This window comes from Myotis lucifugus, unplaced genomic scaffold, assembly GCF_000147115.1.
Source record: "Myotis lucifugus unplaced genomic scaffold, Myoluc2.0 scaffold_200, whole genome shotgun sequence".
Lineage (NCBI taxonomy): Eukaryota > Metazoa > Chordata > Mammalia > Chiroptera > Vespertilionidae > Myotis > Myotis lucifugus.
The window spans coordinates 2,146,623-2,168,812 of NW_005871248.1; the positions used below are offsets into that span (position 1 = coordinate 2,146,623).

The window sequence follows — 22,190 nt, forward strand, 5'->3', positions numbered from 1 at the left end:
CCCGCGCATCCCTCCTCCTTCCCCTCAGAGGCCCAGCTCCTGCCTATATGCTTGCTGGGCAGGCCCAACTGCACCGGGGAGTGAGCCATGGTGATCCGGATGGCCACTTCCTGGGATGAGACGGCCGGACCACAGCGATTCATGAGGGCGATGAGGCCCATGGGGCATGCGCAGCCCTCGGGCAGCGGGGGTGGCCGGCCAAGCCGAGTCTGGCTTTAGTGGGGCCAGTGGGAGCCCGAGGCCACTCCAACCCCACAGGTCCTGGGTGGATGGTGGCTCAGTGGAGAGCGGTGTCTCCATGCATGGTGCCCAGGGACGGCTGTGAGCTGCTGCAACCCCGCCCCACGCTTCAGGGAGGGGGAGATGGCTCGCAGCCACCAGCACCCTAGGCTGCACTGCCTGTGCCTCAGCCTGCCAGGTTGGCAGGGTCCAGAGCAGGTGAGCTGCTCCCTTCCCCCAGTGGTAGAACAGGGAGGAGAGCGCTGGGTGCAGGGAGGGGACCTCAGCTGGGATCCTCCTGGTGTGGGGAAGGGGCTCAGCCTGGGCCCGGTGGGGAGCTTAGGAAGTCTGGCTAAGCAGGCGCTGGTTCATACCAACTCTTACTCTGCCATCTTCCTCCAGCTCTTCAAGCTAGCCCCCCTTCCCCACCTGTCTGGGGGAACAGGCTCTGGGTGACCTCCCTGAGCTCAGACTGTGGACCCAGAGACCTCAAGAAAGAGTGCCTGGCTAGGCCCGGGCAGGGGCCGGTGCAGAACTACCAGGGCAGAGTTGCTTCGGTGTCTCGGTGAAGTTTGCAACTGACCCAAGGAGGAAAGCCGAGAGGGGAAAGGCCGGGAGGCATGAATTGCCAGCACTTTAGCCACTTGAAAACAGCTCCACTTGGAATGTGAGGCGGTTGTATGTTCAGCTGAGAAGTGAGGGGGCTGAACTTCACCATCGCTGGGCTCCTGTCAGTCCGAGGCCCAAGCGTCCACCATGACAAGGAAAGAACAGAGCGAGGGGCCCGGAGGAAGGGAAGACAATTGAAGAAAACCATGTCTAGACTTTCCCCAGCCCTATCCTTCTTTCTGCTGCCTACAAGAGCCCCAGGCCCAGCCACAGTTCTGTCTCTACCTTTTAGTCCCCTATTCTCCAACTACAGAGGAAAGAAATAAGGAAGGAGTCTGTGCTGCCTTCAGAAAGTATCTATATACCTGATCGGCCAGCTGCCTTCCACAGAGGGAGGCCAGACTGCAGCTTAGGCCCGCTCCCCACAGGGACATCAGCAGGACATCCTGTGAGGGCTCCCAGACTGTTAGAGGGGGCAGGCTGGGCTGAGGGATGCCCCCCCGAGTGCACAAATTTTTGTGCACCGGGCCTCTAGTATTTAAACTATTAAAGAAATTAACTCTGTCAAACATCTCTCTCCACATCAAAAAGTTCAGGCTCACATGGCCTCCCAATGTGTAAATATCCAAATAAATACTTATAATTCTAAATAAAATATGTTAGAGAAGAGAAAGTAAGAGAACACTCATCAGTGTATTTTAGGAGACTGGCAAAATCTTGACACTAAACACAAAGGAATGTCATGAGAAGGAAAGTTATAAGTCAACCTCACTTGTGTAACAATGCAAGAATTTCACAAAAAGCACAAGTAGGTAGAATCTAATAATACAAGACAGAGTATTGTACCATGATCAAATTGCATTTTCTCCCCCCAAATACAAGTAGGTATGTTATTAGAAAATCAATAAGTTTATCATATTAATAAAAAATAAAAATTTAAAGATGAAAATAGTCTTAAAATTATACTCATGATTTAAAAATAACTTTAAGCAAAATAAGAAAAGATTTCCTTAACATATAAAAGGGTTTCTATGAAAACATATAGCATGTTTAATGGTGAAATGTAAAAAGTTCTGCCTTTTGCAATGGAAACAAAGGAAGAATGTCCATAATCATTATTTCTACTTAATGTTATACTGGAAATCTCTGCTATAGTGACAAGGAAAAGAAATAAATGGTGCAAGGAATCAAAAGAAACAAAGCTGTCATTATTTACTGATGATGTGATTATCTATACAGAAAATCCAACAGACTCAGATTAATAATTAATCGATAGTTTACAAAAATTGATGGACTTAATCATTTTATAAAAATCAATTTTATTCATCTATAAACAGCAACCAATACATACAAAATAGTTTAAAAAATAGTATTATAATAGCATTTAAAAAATATCAAGCATCTAAGAATAGTTCTAACAACTTTTTATATTAAGAAATATGCCAATTCATGATTTGGCAGATTTAATATTAATGCAAATGGCCAGGGAGAGCAAAGAAACTCTTAAAGAACACAAGAAGGAAGGGCTGTCCTATCAATTAGTAACTTATTATCACAGTGTGTAAATAAGGCAGTCTGTTATTTGATTAAGAATCTACAAGCAGGCCAAAGGAAGAGGGTAGGGACCCACATAGACCTGTGCATAAATGATTATCTGGTACATGACAGAGGGAACAAAAGTCTTTTCTGTAAGGGGTACTAAGACAATTGGTATGGAAAAAATGTGAAAATCTACTTCACACCATTAAAAAAACACCTTTCAGGGATCAGAGACAAGACCAGTCAGCATTTAGGAGTTAACGCAGGAGGGGGCTCACACCTGGACTAGAGGATTCCTTAAACAATACAGAGTGACTACTACCCACAGAAACATTCATACATGTGACTGTGAAATAGATGACTTCTTTTTGTAATTTCACCACTGGGCGAGTAAAACTTCAAGTCACAGATCAAGGAAGAGTTTCAGAGAAACACAACTGAAGAACTAACATGCAGAGCATACAAATAACTACATAGTGCCCACAGCCATGAGGCACTGGCCTCAGTCGTTCCTCCTTTTTCCTGTAGTCAGCACACATTTGCAGCCAGGTAGCTCTAGCAGCTCATTTTGAGCCTACAGATTTGGGGAGTCTGACAGGCTTCTCTCATCTTGTCTTGTCCCTGTTCCTTTCAGTCCAAGCTGGCAATGTTTCTGCCCTTAGGACAATCTCAAAACCTTTCTGAGTCTCCTGTGTATACCTGGGGTCCACATTATCAGACAAGAGGTCCTCCACAGATTTCTCCTGGATTATACCATCCAGTCCTGGCCTCTGCTGAGACGAGTCACACGCCTCATCTCTTCGGCAAAGGCTGTCGAGCACATCCTCAATCTCTTCTCCTGGGCACACTTTTCAAAAAACGAATCTTCTAATATCAGCGTCTTTAGCAATCTGTACAGGCCACATATTTCCTGGACCATCAGTACCTAAATATTATCCCTAGGTCTACATAAGGTTGAAAATACTCTTTTCTGAAAGCATTCAACCTGGAAAATGAGGTCTAACTAAAGATGTTGGGTAAGTTAATACACATTTTAAAATGCCACAGAAAGGGTACCTGTAAGCTGATAATAAGCTCCTAAGAATTTTCTTGCAATAAAACTTCAGGGAGGGCAGCTATTGAGGAGCAGCAGCCATAGCTCTGCGCTACACCATGGCCATGGGCCTTAAGAAGGGCCACAAGGTGACCAAGAACGTGAGCAAGCTGAGGCACAGCCGCCGCCGCGGGCGCCTCACTAAGCACACCAAGTTTGTGCAGGACACGATCCGAGAGGTGTGTGGCTTTGCCCCCTAGGTACGGGTAGCCATGGAGCTGCTCAAGGTCTCTAAGAACAAGAGGGCCCTGAAATTCATCAAGAAAAGGGTGGGGACACACATCCACGCCAAGAGAAAGAGAGAGGAGCTGAGCAATGTCCTTGTAGCCATGAGGAAGGCAGCAGCCAAGGACTGAGCCCCACCCCGTGTCTGTGTAATAAAACCTGTTCAGGAAAAACAAAACAAAACAAAAAAAACTTCAGGGAAGTTACATTCTGAAGCAAGTTTTGTACGTGTGTCATCTGACATTTTTGATAATCCACTCAGTGTGTGAATGAGCGCAGCTCTGAGTAGAGCACGTGGTAGGTAGTCCTTTAGGCGGCAGGCTGGTTGGCAGAATGAGTATGTGGGCATCTTGCTGGCACGGCCAACTTGTTTTAAAGAGAAGAGAACCCTGCCTCCTGAGGTGCTGATACCATCAGACAGAGATGCCGCATGGACAGTCCCCACTGTGCCCATTGCCCGGGGGCCGCATGTGAGAGGGAAGCGCTCTGCCCCATGAGACAGTGCTCTTAACTAGGACGTTAATGCACTTCACCGCTTGCAGACAAGGGGGTGATAACTAACGAGATGAGGAACTGCATGTTCCTGACCCAACTGAACTAAATGTCCTGTAAAGAACTGGATGGCTAGTCTGCTGTTGGTTGTGAGTGATACACAATCCAGGGAATGTATATGCATTTTAATTATGAAAGTAAGAGTCAAATCTTGTAATGTTTCTATTGAAAGACAAAGTAAATTATATCAGGTGATTCAAACATATTTTATTCTCCAAAGAATGTCTACTAGTATAAAACAGCCTCACTTTCTTAAATTGGAAAAACCTTTTAGGAGTGTTAGGTCAGTAGAGGAAAAAAACACACACAAAAAAACACTTTCCAGAATGTGCACTTTGCAAAACAAAAAAAATCAAAACTTGATCCTTTATTAAACTGAAAGCATACTAGTATTTAGCAAATACTAAAATGTATTATCAGTCACTGTTTATGGAAATTTTGCAAAGGAAAATAACCTTGGTTGAATCAAATGTAAACTTTCACTCCCTAAAGGAGTGTGCTACACTGTCCACACTTCCTGGCTTTAATCCCTTCTGCCGAGTCTGTCCAGCTGCACCCTCAGACTGAAGGACAGAAGTTTCAGGGTAAAGTACCTGAAAGATCTTTTGGAGCCAAACAGAGGTGCAACTATAATTCTGTCTAGTAAGTCTCTCCAAGCTCGACTGAACATGTTAAATATTAAACTGTGCACTGAAACACTAGAACAAGACAGACTTACAGAAGCCTGGTACCGTCCCCATTTCATAAGCAGACTTCCAAAGAGGGTGCAGAGGCTAAAGGAAGGGTGTGTGTGTGAGTGCTGGTGCATCTATGTGTGTAACCTGCACCCTCATAACTATAAGACTCTATGTATATACACATCTGAAAGCCTTTATAGAATTTGTCAAGTGAGACAGTACTTATTTCCTTCTCCTAGTATTAGGTATTGTCTAATTTTGTACTTTAAATATATATACTCAAAATATTAAAAACAATAAAAATTAGTTTTAGTTTTAAAATGCTTATGTATTAATTTTCAAAACTCGAATCATTTTTTTCCTGTTAATTTGATAAAGGAGAAAGTGCCAAGTCTCTTTATTATTTTACTGAAGGAAAAAATTGGAGACATCACATAGAAATAAAACATTTCTTCCAATGGCTTCTACCAGTGAAAGGAGAGGCCCAGATAAGAGCAGGACAGAGTTCTCCCTGGGCCTTCTGCTTCAGACGTGACATCACATAACATTGCAAAACAGATACAAGCAGCAGCAATGAAGAGAAACAAGATTAATGAAAGAATAAAAAACACCTGGAATTCCCAAGAAAAGCAGTTTGTTCCAGAAATGAGTACAGGAGATGCTGGCAGTTGGAAGAGAGTGTGAGTGTGTGTGTGTGTGTGTGTGTGTGTGTGTGTGTGTGTGTGTGTTGGGGGGGGTGGGGGGGCGGGGCGGGGGTAACAGCTCTGTGTACAGAGCCCCAGGGACAAACTACAGCTCCACTGCTATGATATAAGTCAATGAAAGAGACATTCCTATAAACTTTTAGAGATACCAGTCTGTAAATAAAGATATGCCTTTCTCTCCAAATGCTTGTATGTTGTGCCTAATACTGGTACACGTTTAGTTCACTCTTTGATACAGAATACAGCTATTCTGGGTTCATACTTTATGCATGATTTATTAGGGCTTAATTGCTCATTCATATGAAAATTTCAATCATATATATTTAGGGTATCTATTAAAAATATTCTTTGTGGAAATATTTTTAAATGGACTTATCTACATTTGTTATAAATATTAGTCTTTAAATTAAACACAATCTAATATTAACTATTTATATCCCAATCTCGAGTTAGATGGGTTATCATTTTGAAAAATTGTTCATATTAGAAGACTGCCTTACTCAGTATTTTATCTAACTTGACAGGTATATTAAATGGTCTGTGAAATATAGATAACTTTAAAATGTCAATGATTGCACTGGACCGAAGAGCACTGGAAATAAAAAGTCTACCAGCAATAAGCAAATACTATTTTGTTGGATTCAGATTTATGTTTTATGTTTATATCACCCAATTATTGAAGATTATATTATCAATACATTTATATAGGATAAAGCATCAGATTTCTAGACTATTCTAACAAAACTGACTTTGCCCCCTCCCAGTATGACTTCCTACAGGATTCCTCAGGATTCACCAGAGTTACTGAGCTTTGTGTGAACAATTTCTTTCACAATGAGAAACAGATGTTAATAAACTCATATTCAATGAAACTAGACATTTGTTTTACCTTAATTCTTCAACCTACCTGATGGGAATGATGTAGGAAAAGAGGAGGAGGAACCGAAAAAGATTGCGGTACCATGGGCCTACAAAGCCTTGTAAGGTTACCATAACAACCGAGAGAGCAACCAATGCCAAAAACAGCGCTTTGGTCAGCTGATTGAGTTCAAGGTCCAACAAACCAACCTGAAAGAAAAACATGGAATTAAGACATAAACATAATGCTCCTAACATTACACATCTGAATACATGACAGTTCTGATATCCATAAATTTTCCTTTGCATTGGCCTATAGTATTGGGCGTTTGAGAAAGGCTTGAGAACCAGACAGAGGGAGAAGGGGTTCCTCAGGATGCCTAGTGGAGGCTGATTCCAATGCTGGCTCTGCCACCTGGCTGGCTAACCTTGGGCAAGCTGTAAAATGGGGTTATCACAGTGTCTTCCTCAGGTTTACACGAGACCTGAACAGCTCCTGGTTAGAGGGTAAGCCTACATACATGTTATTACTAGTATACTCTAATTGTCATTATTATTAAAAACTTGGATTTGAATCTCTGCTTACTAATTGTGTGATCTCAGGGAATGTGCTTACACTCTTTAAGCCCCATTTTCCTTGTCTCTAAACTGGTGCTACCTATATACTACCTGGAGAAGCCCAGCATGGGGGCTTCTGGCATGGCCCTGTGCTCACTCATGCCGTGTATGACTCGAACAGAAACTGAATTCGTACCAGGTTATCATCTATCTGCCAACTGAGTTTCTCTTGAATCTGGTACAAATTTTGAAAGAGAATAATTAAAAAAGAAAACGATTGCCAAAACTTTTATAAAATAAATTAAATACTGTAATTCTCAATGGGCTAATTGTTAACTTGTTTTTATTTTGTAGTACTTTTTGAAATCCACAATTTTGGCCAATAAAAAGCTAGCCTTTCCTACATTTTATGTATTTAGTTTATATCTGTTTTGAATTAATATTTGCCACAAACTCTCATGAGAACATTAAACCTGTAGTTAGAGAGAAAACACAAAACTTTGTCAGAAAATCCATTAAGTGTAGCTGTGAAGAAAATTCATTACAAAAATAAATGGAAATGTCTACTATATTTTTTTGCTAAACTCTAAGGTCATGAAAAATGAGTAAACTGTGAGATTTTACCCACAAGAAACAGCCAATCTAGTAGGAAAAATAAGATGAACACCTGTAATAAATACTATAAAAGAGAATTACAAAATAGAAAGCTTTCTTCTCTAACCAAGCTTATAGATTCACTTCTTATCGCTCACAGCCAGCACTGCTGTTGGTTAGCACTCCATGGCCTTAAAAAAAAGGGTAGAAACAATGAAAATGACAACTGGGACCCGGATATGAAAGACGTTTGTCCACAGTATAGGTTCTACTACCACTGCACGGTCTGCAGGGAGGTCTGGGAGCAGCTGGAATCTCTGCAAGGTGGGTTTGGAGTATGCAGGCCCCGCCCCTGCAAGGACCCATCCTGCTGCAGGCCCCTCCCCCTCCAGACGCAGGAATAAAGCCCAAGGCCTGTGAAATGTGGTCTCATCTGGTCACTTAATATACAGACTCCTAATTCAGGAGGCGGAAGAAAACCTAGCTGCCAGTTCTATATGGAGTATCTACGGCATCTGCGTGTGACAGGAGACGAGGCCCTTCTCCAAGCATCCAGCAGAAAAGCACACGGCTCCTTGGGTCACCTGCTCAGCACCTCCAGGCGCAGCTACAGAGCCACCAGGCCTGCCTTCTCCCTGGGACCAATGGCTGGAGGGACCTGCAGGCTCTGGGCTGGGGCTTCCCGCAGGGCTGCCATGGCTGTGCTTCCCTTGAGAACCAGGCAGCTGAAGACCTGCCTGATTTATCAGCTCCATTTAAAAAGCAGCACAACGAGGACAAATATCTTGCAATTTCCGCTCCTTCAACTACTACATAGTTTATGCTTGAATTATTGAGAAAAATAGGGTTTTGGATTAAAATGAAGAAAAATTAAGCCAGGGAAGTAGAGCATGTTTCAAAGCCCAGCTCCTTTAGCTGCGACAAAGGCGGCCTAAGTCTCAGGCTCGCTGAGGGTCAGATGAAGTCATTATTCATTCAGTCAGGGAAAAAAGACTCAATTACCTCAACCTAAAGATGCTATCAATGAATGCAAAGTGCATATTTTACTCTATTCATCCAAATCCCATTAAAAAGTGAAAGGAATGATTTAATCTGGCCTTCCAGAGTTGGTCTTTTTTGTAATAAAATAAAGAATCTCTGTCTTGCAAAATGTATATGCACTACCTCACACTTTCAAGAAGACTGGAAAAGCAGGGACAAAACAGTCAGGAATGGGCCAAAGTTTCCTCTGAAAGCGCACACACAGGATGAGTCTGAAAGCAAGCCACTGCAAGCCGACATGCAGAAACTCCAGCGTGAACACCTTTCTCATTGACGGGGCGTCAGTGTGTCCTCTTCCACCCGCCACCTTGGAGGGAAGCAGTAAGTTCCGCAGAGCAAAGCCCCGCTTCCCACTGGCAGGCTGTTCTGAACTGTGGCGATTCTTCCTGGCAAATAACTGTAACCAAGCTATAGCATATTGCATGAGCTTGGCTTTTCTTGCCAATTCTAACAATGGTGAGAAGAAAAGATACATTTCAACTTATTTTTTTTTAAAGTCCATTTTCAATTAATAGTTAATTTTTTATACTCCTCTAAAACATCTTTAAAAGTTTCTTCAACTCTAAAATGCAACCTGGACTCTTAGAAACTATTCAATATAAACTAGTTAACTTATAAAGTTATAGATTCTGTAAAAAAGGTGATGACTTGGGTTTTCATGTGACTCTGAAAAATTTCCTGGGACATGGAACAGACCAGATACCTTTTGCTCTGACTGCAAAGACTTTTCACCCATGAAATAAATTAATATCTCTTGAAGTAATTATGACTATGTAAGAAAAGGTAAATTAAGTACACTGGGAAGTAATTTTCAATATTTATTGTAACTTCCTATATTAGTAAAGCAAAATTTCTTCTACTTGTCATAATATTTATTTTATTTGAAACAACTGTGATAACAAAATTAAATACGCTACTGGAAATTTTAATCTCTAAGGGAAAATTTGTGCATAATGTCTAAGACACCACAATGGTTCTGCGAAGGGGCTGTTCTAGGATAATGAACACAATAATTGCCTGTATAATCTAAAATGCCGCTAATGGCAGCGATCACAAATCCACTTAGCTCCTCTTTAATTTATGTACCAAGTTTTAAACAGCTAATGGTGCTCAGGAAAATAATGGTTTATACCAACAATAAAGGGTAAATACGGTATTCTCCTGCTTAATCAAGTAAAGATCAGCCCGTTTTTTAATGCACGTGTGGACGAATGAGAACCCACCTTATCTCTATGACACAGCACCACTCCAATCCATCTTGGCGTTGAACCTCATCCTGCTACCAAGTTCCTAAGAAATCAATGTGCACACCAAACCAGAACCAAGTCTCATGTGATAAAAACTTCCCCAAACTCCTATCTAGAACAAAGGCATACATACCACTAGCTGCTGATCATATGGTGTTAATATCACATACTTTTACCATTCTCTTAAAACTCACACTTATTTGTTACATGGAAATATTTTAGAATAGCAAAATAATAAGATGCAAAATGTCAAAAGGCTGATTGCAACTCTTGCAGAAAGGCAAATATTACTTTGTCTTATATTTTCCCTGTAAATACAATATAATTTGAAAAATAGAAAAGCCTCCAATCTCACAGTTAACTCACGCAAGACGACCGCACACAGAAAGAAGGACAGCTTTATAATGAAAGACGACTGGGGAAAATAACACTGTTCCTAAGGCTGCTGTCTTTCAGCAGGTGAGCGTCTCAGCCAGCCCACTGGCTCCTGTTGTGCAGAATTTGGACTGTGACTCCAAGAGTGACATAGGGCTACACTACAACCCAACTGAAATTCCTAATAAAAAGCTCACCCCTTTCAAATACCTTTGAAGCAAATCAGCCCTATATTTTCCACTTTTAGTAGAATCTTAAGAAACAACAAAATAATTTGCAGACCTTCATTTGTACTTCAAATGCCAAACAACTGAAACTCATACACTAAATCTAACTACTAAATCTTGTAGCAATCATTTTTTCCATTTTCCAGTTTAAATGAAAAGTATTCATTTTTAAAAAAAGTGATGCTACATGTCCTTTTTTCGCTTCTTGAGTTTACTTATTTATTCCTTTTTGGATATGAACAACTAAGTGTCAAGTGCTGTGACACCTGCAGGCCGGCCCACACGGTAGATGTGTCTGAGCTATTACCGTTTACCGCCTCAGTGATCTGCGAAATAAGAAGCATTTCTTTGAGCCATTCTAGTCTATTGGCTCAATAATCGGTGCTTTAAAAGCTCCCTAAGTAAATATCAGTATGACAATTCTTAATGTTACAATATATCACCTTAATTTTTTAAAACAGAAATCTATATTTACACAATAAACATTTTAAAGTCTATTTTGAAAGAATATTTCTTATCCTACATTTTTAATTACCAACAAATTTTGCCAGATTATTCTACATTCAACATTTAAGGTTTTTCCCTTGCTTACTACATAGTTATTACTTACAATGTTTTCCTTAAACATTTAATTAACATTTTTAAGAAATGGAGTTGTTATATTTTTATATAAACAAAAGGTATTACTGCAAGGCTTAGCTACTCAATAGGAAGTAAAACTACTTTCCATATCAATGTGAGAAACTTAAAGAGGAGACAGGAAACTCAAAGTAAAGCCCTGGGCTACTTTACACAAATGTGGAGCTGATCAACTCCAAGCTTATTTAGGACAATGACTATTGTCAGACCACTTGGTCAGCTGGTCTACAATAAACATGATGTCAAAGGGTGAAGTTACTCCCCAAATCCAAACATACTACTTGCTAAGTTTGAAGGGGGCTTCATGAATGCAGAATGAGGCTATCTTCTCAAACTGCTGACCTTCTAGATCATTTGAGAAATTTCAATACTGGCCTTCGCATTTCCTACGACACATATCCACTCAATAGAATACTTCCCATAATTGTCAAAAATTCCATAAAATAGACATTTCTATGAAAATATGTCTACACACATATACACACCTCAGATCTGCTTTTACAAATGCAGGCTTACTTTATATGTCCATGAAGGGCAATCTGTCATGCCAGTTACTGTGACAGCCCCTCTGTCATGTTAGAACCTTTATTAAAGTGCAACCAATATATAAAAAGTCATCCAATTTAAAGCAATTTTTTTGTTTAGTAATTATTATTATTTCAAATATTCTCAACTGTGACACATCAAAGCCATATTTAAAACAAAAATAAGTATGCACAAATATATAAAACAGTCTGGAAACTATTTGGAAATTTAATTTGTATTCTATGTACACAAATTACATTAAAACCCAGCACTTAATATTAAGAAAATCCCACGATTTTCTAACATATAGTAGTCCTGATCTTATTTTACAAAAGTACACAGCTTACTTGAAAATCATAGATATAAAGGAGACCAAACCATACAAAATCATTATCATTCCAACACTACAGTGAATACAATTTGTGTACACTACTGTCATGTTTCATATTGGCATTTTGTTGCCATTGTTATAGTAACATTTCTTGGGGGGGGGGGGGGGGCGGGGAGCCAAGGCAAAGGTTTGGTATGCTGTGGCTTAGCCAGCAGAGGGCGCTCAAGTTTGATGCTTCTTTTTTCTGAATTCTGAAAATGTGCTTTTGGTGAAAGCAGAACTTATATCTAATTCCACCAATTCAGTATAGTTAACACATGTTTTGTTTGTTTGTTTTTAAAGGAGTAACCCTAAGTATCTATTTTATCATGCAGAAGTCAAGACAGAACTTTTAGACTTTAATGTGGATTATGTATGGGGGGAATTCCCTGAATAAAAACTACTATCATATAAGGAAGCATATTTAAAGATATGACATCCAAAATAGTGTAGGCAGTCAGCACAGTTACATAGTGCTAATGCTCTTTGAAGACTTCTGAAGTTGATAAAACTGTAACAACAGCTTCTCTTAAAGGTTTCAAGATCTTGCATATACTATATATCTACCTTATTGTCTTAACAATGTAGGAAGCTATCCATTTTAAATGGTTTTGCCAAGACCACCCACTAATTTAAAATAATTACTTCACTAATCTAAGCTATCCACTGACACCAGAAACCTCAACATTCAACATCATTCATATAAGTGAAATTTGAAGCCAGACATTTGGATTTCAATGTAATCCAATTACATAAACAATTTATTTTGGTAACTTTATATTTATTTGAACAGATCTTGAGTCCTTACTACGTAAAATGCCCTTGCTACGGTGCGTGGACAGCAGCACGCCTCTGCCCCAGTGCAGCCAGAGATCAGACTGCTTTGTGTTGCTCCAGACTCTGGGGACTCTCATAGCCACAGGACATGAAAAATAGCTTTTCCTAATAATTCCTCCAAGTGGTACTGATATTTTTAAAGAAAGGCTTTTATTAGGAGTCTTAACATTTTTAACAGATGCAGTAAGAAAGGGAAGACCATACTTCCTGTGAAATCGCTGGCGGACGGGCCGTGTCACCTCTCATTTCCTAGTCGTTTCAGTGTCCACACAGCAGAGATTGCACTAGCGAGCACACTTTTCTTCTGGGAGGTACGTGCCTCTTTATTTTCTCCTGAATGTAGCAAGTCTCTTATTTTAAATATTGTGTGTGAGTGTTTTAGAAACACCCTTAAAATATTCATTTAATGAAAACAAAACCCATTACCGACTGGAAAACAATCTTGTATTTTTATGTACATTAATAACACCACTACTAAAATCTGGGGTCTGTTAGTACTTGTTAAGGAAATTACTAACTACACAGCCAGGGCGTTGAACGCCATCCACCCTGGAATTCCAGGGCAGAGTGACTCCAGGGAATCCTCTGACTCTTTTCAAAGAGCTAAAAAAGTATTCCCTATCTTTTGTTATCTAGAAAGTAAGGTTCTGAAGGAATTATTCCTGTGAGTGACTTAGAACAGTTGCAGCACAGATGATGGGAGAGGCTGGGACATGGAAGAGGAACAGTCTCTCTCACAAAAAGCGAGTGTGTGGCCATCACCACCACAGGAGAGGCAGAGGACATGGCCGGAGCAGCCAGGCACTAGCCTGGCCCCTTTGCCCAGAGCCTCCTGGGACATGGCATAGAAACTGCTGTTTTTAACAGGGAAATTGCATGGAACAAGGGTACCACCTTTCCACCTGCTTAGTTAGTTCCCTCATAAAATTTTGGAAAAGGGAATGGCTAAGTTTTTATTAGTAAACCATTAATTTACAATATAACTTTAATTTCCAGCCCTAGATTCTTTTTGTAAGAGGTCATGCTACAGATGAGTTTCTATAATAGTCAGAAATCTGTTTGGTGATTAATTTCAAAATGCCACCATCTAAATTCTAACTTTGGCATACCAACAAATATAAGGTATTTATTTAATGGTTTATGGAATTTACTCAGGGGTAGCTAACATTGTTTTTATGTAATAGATGCTAGAAAGTCTGGTTTTATTAAGGACTACTTGAGTCAAATATTAAGCATAGCATCATGAAGCCACTAATTCTAAGTCACAGTATCTTGGGGTGGGGTGGTGACAATTAGCAGGAAAATTCCGCAACGCATAAATGCCCTGGTATGGTGGGTTTAGTTCCGCATGTTCTCACATCCCTGCAGGCACCCCCCCCCCCCCGCCTCCTGGCTCTGCAAGCTGCACTGGACCCAGAAGCTGCCCTCACCCCACCCGCTATGTGTCACAAAGGCTATGCTGGTGTGCAGTAATGTGTCACCATCTCTTTCAGCATTCCATGCCTTATTGAGTAAATATGTGGGAATTTATGGACCATTTAAGGTCTTCACCCCAATCTTCTGATATCTGGCACCTATCACTACATAAAACCACTCGATAGTGTTTTTAAATCAAGAGTCATTAGCTGACTTGACAAGATCTATTACTAAGATATTCACTGGAATCCACATTATAGTCACTAGTCACTGAAGTCGTGAAACTCCCTTGTAACAAAATGTACATTACCTATTTCTGATTATATTAGAAGCATGTGGACATCCATGAATGCTGACCAGGGTTTGGAACACCTCAGAATTAGTTATCTTGAACAAAGTGACATGGTCCTGTCCGTTTTGCTGTCCCACCCACATGTTAGCACAACCAGCTGCTGACCAAAGGTAATCACAATAAACATTTTAACGTTTAAGGCAGCTGAGCAGAATGGCAGAAAAGAGAATGAAGGAAACTTTGAATCAATGTTAGTGTTCAAAATCTATGGTTCTCATGATTTGCATGCTTTTGTTTTCAAACAAAACTAAAATTTAGCAGCTTTCCTGAAAAATTTAAATGATAAGTGTAATAGGGTTGAATAAACTTTTCATCTTGCTTTTTATTATTAAAACTATCTATTAAGAGGTTTATTACTGGTATCATGGCAAAGTGTAACACTATTTTAAACCATCTAAAATTTTTGTGTTACTTTATGTCTTCAAAGTCATTTTATGAACCATTTCATACTTAATGGCTTGTAAGCAATCCCAAGAGTTGGGAATTGCTTAAAAGTTGCAGATTGACAGATAAAGTGAAAAGGTCTATATTAATTTCCAAATAAAGAAATGCGTGGCGTGGTATCTCCCGATGATTATACTCTGAAGTACCAATTAGAACGCATCAGAAACTAGAGCAAGTTGACACTCTGCAATAAAGCAAATCATTTCCAGTTGGAGGGGCAGAAAATGTTAATATGCAATGTTCAAGACTACAAGAATCTTTGTAAAAGGAAGTAGCTAATAAGGTTTAATGATGCATGTCAGGAAGCCACAGTATGTAGGGAAACACAGCTGGCTTCATTTTGTAAACTATTTGATATACACATCTTTCTAGTTCGCGATTATCAGCTGTGCCAGTGCCACAGGGGACAGTTTAGCCTCAAATCAGGGTATTCTTCTTGTTCTCTAAATTACAAGTAAAATACATTAATATGCTGCTATAGGCTAGTGCCCGACTAAAGCTGATCCGCTTACGAAATCGTCTGTAACATCGCGCAGAGACGACCTTCCAGCCTAAATGGGCCACTGAGTGCTGGAACCCTTAAAACAAATCATAGAGCAGACAAAATACTTGGATTTAGTGAATTAATAACCTTCACAAACAGTCACCATCTTTCATACCATGTTTATTAAAACACAAATTAACTTAACATGCTTCTACTGAGAAGCCCCCAGCCAACCGTTTCCTTTTCTGGGGTACACACATGCAGGCACGAGGACCCCACTCCCAAGGCAGCATGCAAGCTGCTCATGTCATCTCAGTGAGGAGAGACTGGATGTGCAGGTGACAGCAATTAGCAGCAGATGACAGAAGCACTGAATCTGCACCAGATGGCAGCTAAGGGTCATTGGAAGCTAGCAAACCTTCCACAAGGAAACCCTGTGTTAGGCAACTATCACATTCAAAAGCTCTTAGACACAAATTAATTATTCAGCCACCAGAAGACAACTGCTGGGTCACAACACTAATATCAAAATGCTGTTAAAGCACTTGGAGGGCACTTATTCCAAATGTAATTACACATGCTGGCTGAGAAAAGAAGCATGCCGCTGAATGGCACAAAGGTTGCCCTAAACTAAAAGAGCTAAAATTCTAGTAATTAGGGAACTGTCTTATGGCAAAATATACTCAACAGGTTATACCTTTGGATTAACGTTGTTCATCTGCCAGGAAAATGCTTCAGACAAACACAAATAAAGGCATAACGAATTCACTTTCATAAGATGATTCCCACAACAATAACTCACATAAAATGGCTTCAATTTTGGTTTAAATTGTTAGAACTGATTCATTTCTGACCCCCTATGACCTAGAAACATCCACCCCAATGCCTTCATACTTTACAAAGTGCATCTGTATGACTTCTGTTACTGGACCTGTGTGTCGTGTTGCCACCACAGAGCCTGCCCTCCTAGTTTCTGCCTCCCGCTGCACCCTAGCCTCCTGGCCCACGTAGCCGCACTAATGTGTCCTGGACGAGATCTGTTTTCATTCCCACAACTAGACTGTGGGCTGCATTTCCCATTTCCCTCTCCCTCTGGCCCTGTGTTGACGACTCAGTGTGGGCTCACAGGCCACCTGGACCTTCCTGAGCTACGCTCACCACTCACACAGTAACTGCTCATTTAAATGCCTCTTGCTATCATTCTTGTTACTGGTGTGATAAAAACATAGATACTTCTCCTCCGATCTGGTTTCTACCTTTACTTTTTGTTCTCACCTACGTTCAAGTCTGAGCAGAGCCCTTGGGGAACCCATCCAGCTGCAGATGCAACCCCAATCCAGCTCCTCTGGTAAGTACAGATTTTTCGCACAGAAAGGGCTTTGCAGACAATTGCAGATGAAGGTTCAGATGCACACCTGTGTGTGGACAAGACTCAAGGATGGACTTTCAACACTGCTATGGGCCACTGGGTATCCACAGAGGGAAAATTGGGAATTGTCCCATCTTCACATCAAACACAAAACCCATCTTTGATTATAATAAAAAATGTTTATAGATGTTCAACTGAGGAAATCCCACATATTTTCATAGAGAGCTACTGGGAAAGGTAAATAATAAAACTTCTATAAGATAAGAGAGTACTGCCATGACCTAGGGGAGAGAAATATTTCTTAAATCAGAAAAAGAAAAGATAAACTGAATTATATTAGGCCTAAGAACTGCTATTCACCAAGACACATGAAGACAGTGAGAAGCCAGCAACAGAGTGTGGGAAGTAATACCCATGTACCACAAAGTGCTCGTGTTAGGATCTACAAAGACTCCTACAGAACAGTAAGAAAAGGACTCACGGTCCAATGGGAAAATGGGCAACAGATACAGGCAGGCAGTGCTCAGACCAAGGCCCAGGCAGCCAATGACATGGGAAGGAATACTGACCCCATTGGTGGTCAGGAGGTGAAAACAGGAGGCACTACTCAGATGTTAATGCTTTTCAAACAACCAACACCACCAGTGTGGACAAGGTCACAGAGGAAGTTGAATTCTCTTATACCACTGGGAAGAGTGAACTCTGGGATGACATAAATGGATATAAACGTATCACATGACCCAGCATTTCCCTGCTGGGTACTCAGGTGACAGAAGTGCGTGCCTGTATGACATTATACAGAGCAGGACAACCCCTAACAGCAAGAAGCTGGCAAGGACCCAGAGACCTGTCCACTGTAGAGTGAGTGCCTCACACAAGTGAGGTTGATCCACTTGATGGAACAGTGCACAGACGTGAAAATGAACAAAGTACCATGACCCACAACAATATGAACAGCGTCACACATGCAGACTACTGCACAAAACAAGCCAAGTGCTAAAGGATACATACTATGTTAAGTGTATTTGTGTGAACTTCCTGACCTGCTCTGGAGACAGTGGCTCCCTGCAGGTGGGCGGTCAAGGAGGGTTGTGGGGAGCTGGGAAAGCTGTGTTCTGACCAGGCAAGATCCCGAATTGTGCTCACTTTGTGATGACTGGCTGTGCTGTGCACTTTGTGTTAAGTGTGCAAATTCAGCAAAACATTTTAAAAATAAAAACATTAGGTATTATTCTTGTTCTTAAGCAAAATTCAAGAACTGACCAAACGCTCCCTAGTTGAATGGGAGCATGGCTTAACTTACACTGCTCTGTGGCTCCGCATCCAGTGTTAGCAACATGATATGAGGAGGAAGATTATTCTAGAGAAGTGGTTCTCAACCTTCTGGCCCTTTAAATACAGTTCCTCATGTTGTGACCCAACCATAAAATTATTTTTGTTGCTACTTCATAACTGTAATGTTGCTACTGTTATGAATCGTAATGTAAATATCTGATATGCAGGATGGTCTTAGGCGACCCCTGTGAAAGGGTCGTTCGACCCCCAAAGGGGTCGCGACCCACAGGTTGAGAAAAATTAAGTAGATATAAAACTGGATAAGAAATCTTAAAAGCTGCTCAATAAAGGGCATTTCTGAAACTTCAGAAATGAGAAGCTGATTAAATAATATACACGATAATCTATGATTATAATAAAAAATGTTTATAGATGTTAAACTGAGGAAATCCTATACATTTTCATCTGTGACAACAACCTGTCAGCTGAGGGCGTCACCCGAGCTGCTCAAGTCCATAGGAGAGACCAGCAACGTAGAAGGTAGAAGCTCCCATGAGCCGTTCCACTGGGAGAGGTCAAGTACCCAGAAAAACACCTGCAGAGTGGCAGACGAATGTCACAAAGAAAAAGGTCTGGCAGCAGCTGTCTGCATGCAGCACACCCCTCACTGTTTCTGTTGGGTGTCTTCTGGGAGGGGGACTGAGAACAAAGTGAAGGTTGAATTTCACCCTCTAGATTTCTAAATTACTGGGATGTACTAAACCCAGAGGTTGTTCCTTTCATTTATGGATCCTGGAAGACTTTTGCTGACCCTTTAACCCAGTCCTACTCCAAGTCTAATAAAAATCCGCCCTGCTCTTGCCTGGCACTCTCCCTCACCCACCGGGTTCAAGACCAACCATTTCAACCTCTTTCCCACCAGCCCTTCACTACCCCCTGCACTCCTCTTCTCCCGCCATCATCTGTGTCTTCACTGTGCTGAACCACATGCAGGAAATCCATGTTCACCAAATGGGTGAAAGAGTATCACCTCAGCACCCAGGATCTTCTCTGGAGAAGCGAAGGACGAACTTACACTCAATCCATCAGTACGAAACATGACTTATGTGGAAGCTGATATCAAACGTTAGAAATACAAAAACCACTCTGCATTAATAACTCAACCTGCATACAACAACCAGATTAACCAGGACGTTAGACAGACAGTGAACAGAAGCAGGCAGGACCAAGAGCAGTGAACAGAAGCAGGCAGGACAACAGAATGGCCAACAAACCCCCATTGGATCCTGAAAATCTACTACTGTAGCATTAACAAAATTACAAAATGCACACTCCACACTTCTTGAACTACTTATGTTCATTTTAAGGGGGAAAATAATTAAACTGCTCTATTTACTCTTAAAACTTAGACACAGAATATCTTCCCTGAGCAACGCATGTCTCACTTTATAAAATTGTGTGTGATCGTGAGCCATCTTCCCTTAATGCTCTACCCTCAGTGTTCACTGGGAAACAACCTGTGTCTACAACCCTGTACATTATACAGCCTTAAAATGATTCAAATGTGCATTAAATGAACTAGTGCAAATAACATGGATACTTCAAAATGTCCAAGAACCCATTTTTTTTTAGTTAAATTAGCAACCATTAATTATTTTTAAAATTGTTAGGATTCTTTACCCCAAAAACCATAGTTTCAGAGTATATCTCAAATAAGGATTGAATAATAATTAAAAACTGTGAGGAAAGTCTGCAATTTGAATTCTTCTTAAATCTGGTATATATTCCACAGCAACCTGAGCTGACTGCTAACCAGCTCATTGCACCCCCACCCTCCTGAACTGAGGCTGCTGCAATGCCATCACATTTATCCAGAGTGAGGGCAAATGCATCATCTGAGAGTGAAATTAAACCTTGGGAGCAGTCATTTTTCTTTATATTGTTTGGAATTAAAAACGTATTAAATTGATCCATTATGAAAATTCTGTTCTCTATATTGTGTGTTTCAGACCATGTCTGTATCTTAAGGCTATGAAACAATTTTTGTAATTGTAATAAAAAAACAAATTATTGACTTTAACTTAAGAAAATTGTTGCTTGAATGACTAAATACCCAACCTAAACAAAATAAATCCTTCTCTAAATTGTTGCGTAGAGAAGTTGCTCATTTCCACAGGTTAATGAACTTTTATGTGGAAATGTTACATTTGTCTTTTTCTAGCTCTGATTTTTATATGTGTATTTGGTGATGGACGGAGTGTCCACAATGCAGCTGGGCAATTCCATGCTTCTAGGTAACAACATCAGTGATCAACATTACTGTAGTGAAGAACACTTTTGATTTCATATCAGTGCCAACAACAGTGTTCACAGAAGTCTAGCTGTGCAGCTTAGAAGATATGACTTGAGTTCTGGGCCTAGCTTCCTAAATCTGTTCATTTGCTCTGAAGTCACTTAATTTGGAACATTAAAAAAAAACCAACTATCCTTATTGCCAGCAGAGCAAGTAACACCTAAGAGAAATCATTACTTATTACAGATTTGGTATGTGCAAACATAAGGGAAGAGAAAGAAGAGAGCATGTCTGTGAGGAACGCCCCTGTTGATTATAATCTCTTTGATGACAGTGTTTTCTTCTGCTCCCTGAGCAGCAGAGGAGGTGAAAGGCACTGACACTCAGGTAGGTTCGCTGCGATTATGAGGCAGACTGAGAGGGCAGAGACACAGGGTCACTGGAGGGAGATGGTGTCCCCATGTGGAATAAACCCTAGGCACTTGCATCTGTCCAGAGCTTTCTGGAAAGACAAGGGTCCCTTGGCAAGCATACCTATTATGCTGACACAGTCATCTGAGACCACAGATGTGCAAAAAATAAAACACACTGCTTGGAGGTAAAATGTTATGCTCTGCACTCGAGGAGATTCAGAGCTCTTTTGGTCATACTTTCTCCTAAATCAGTTAAAGGCAAATACTCATCTCAAGGCTCTTTTGGGGTGCTGATTAACATAGTTAATGTGTCTTTCATTGGTCTCTCAATGACTGACTCATCTGTTCACTAAATCAGCACTTACTGCACACCTAATGTGTTTGCCTTAACACTATAAGCTTTGGATGAAATCTACAAAATGAACAAACATGGTTTTAGCCCTCAAGAAGTGAAATAAAAATAAAATCACCAGAGAATAATTTGTTGAATGTGTCCACATCTTTCTATCTAAACACAGTACACACATATGTGCCTGAGCAGTGTGGTCCAGGCATCAAAGAGGGCACAGCCCAGGTGGGGAAAGGGGGACGGTGGAGCCATGCCCAGTGAGGAAGGAAACAGGCTAGGGTGGTCTGGCCCAGGTGCTGGAGCTCAGGAGGAAGGAGGTGCAGGCTGGTACGTGCAGGGATCGGTTGAGTAAAGACATTAAGGGTAATGGTAACCATGTTTCTCACTGTCAGGGAAGAGAATTACAACACGGAAAGACTACAAGACTAGAAGAAATGCTATGGATGTGAATTGGAACTGAAAGTGTGTCTGAACTCATGATGTCTAATACACATAAATATAAAATAAATATAGACCTAAAAGGTGTGTATGCATACCCATCCAATCACTCACCCATCCATCCATCCATTCCTTTCACTCACCAACTCCTCTGTCTATCTGTCTGTCCATCTATCCATCCATCCACCCACCCTCTCACACACCTATCCATTCCTTCCATTAATTTTTCCATCCATCCATCCATCCATCCATCCATCCATCCATCCATCACATCTGATCCATCCATTTATCATCCATCCACTTTTTATCCAACCCACCCATCTACCCACTCATCCATCCATCCATCCATCCACCCATCCACCCACCCACCCACCCACCTACCCATCCATCCACCCAACTCATTCACCCACCCAACTCATCCATCCATCCATCCATCCCCTCAGTCTGTCCACTGTGTGGGCTTGGGAA

The 22,190-nt window shown here is 40.9% G+C and overlaps 1 protein-coding gene and 1 pseudogene across 6 annotated transcripts in view; one reads left to right on the forward strand and one right to left on the reverse strand.

Annotated features, from left to right (window-relative positions):
* ATP9B (ATPase phospholipid transporting 9B (putative)) overlaps positions 1 to 22,190 on the reverse strand; it is a 139,314-nt gene that overhangs the window by 43,768 nt on the left and 73,356 nt on the right. For all 6 annotated transcript variants that reach the window (XM_023761177.1, XM_023761180.1, XM_023761178.1 and 3 more), the window contains one exon: positions 6,526 to 6,686. In XM_023761177.1, the coding sequence (XP_023616945.1) occupies positions 6,526 to 6,686 (161 nt within the window). The remainder of the gene's footprint in view (positions 1 to 6,525; positions 6,687 to 22,190) is intronic.
* On the forward strand, positions 3,377 to 3,851 carry LOC102425366 (annotated as a pseudogene).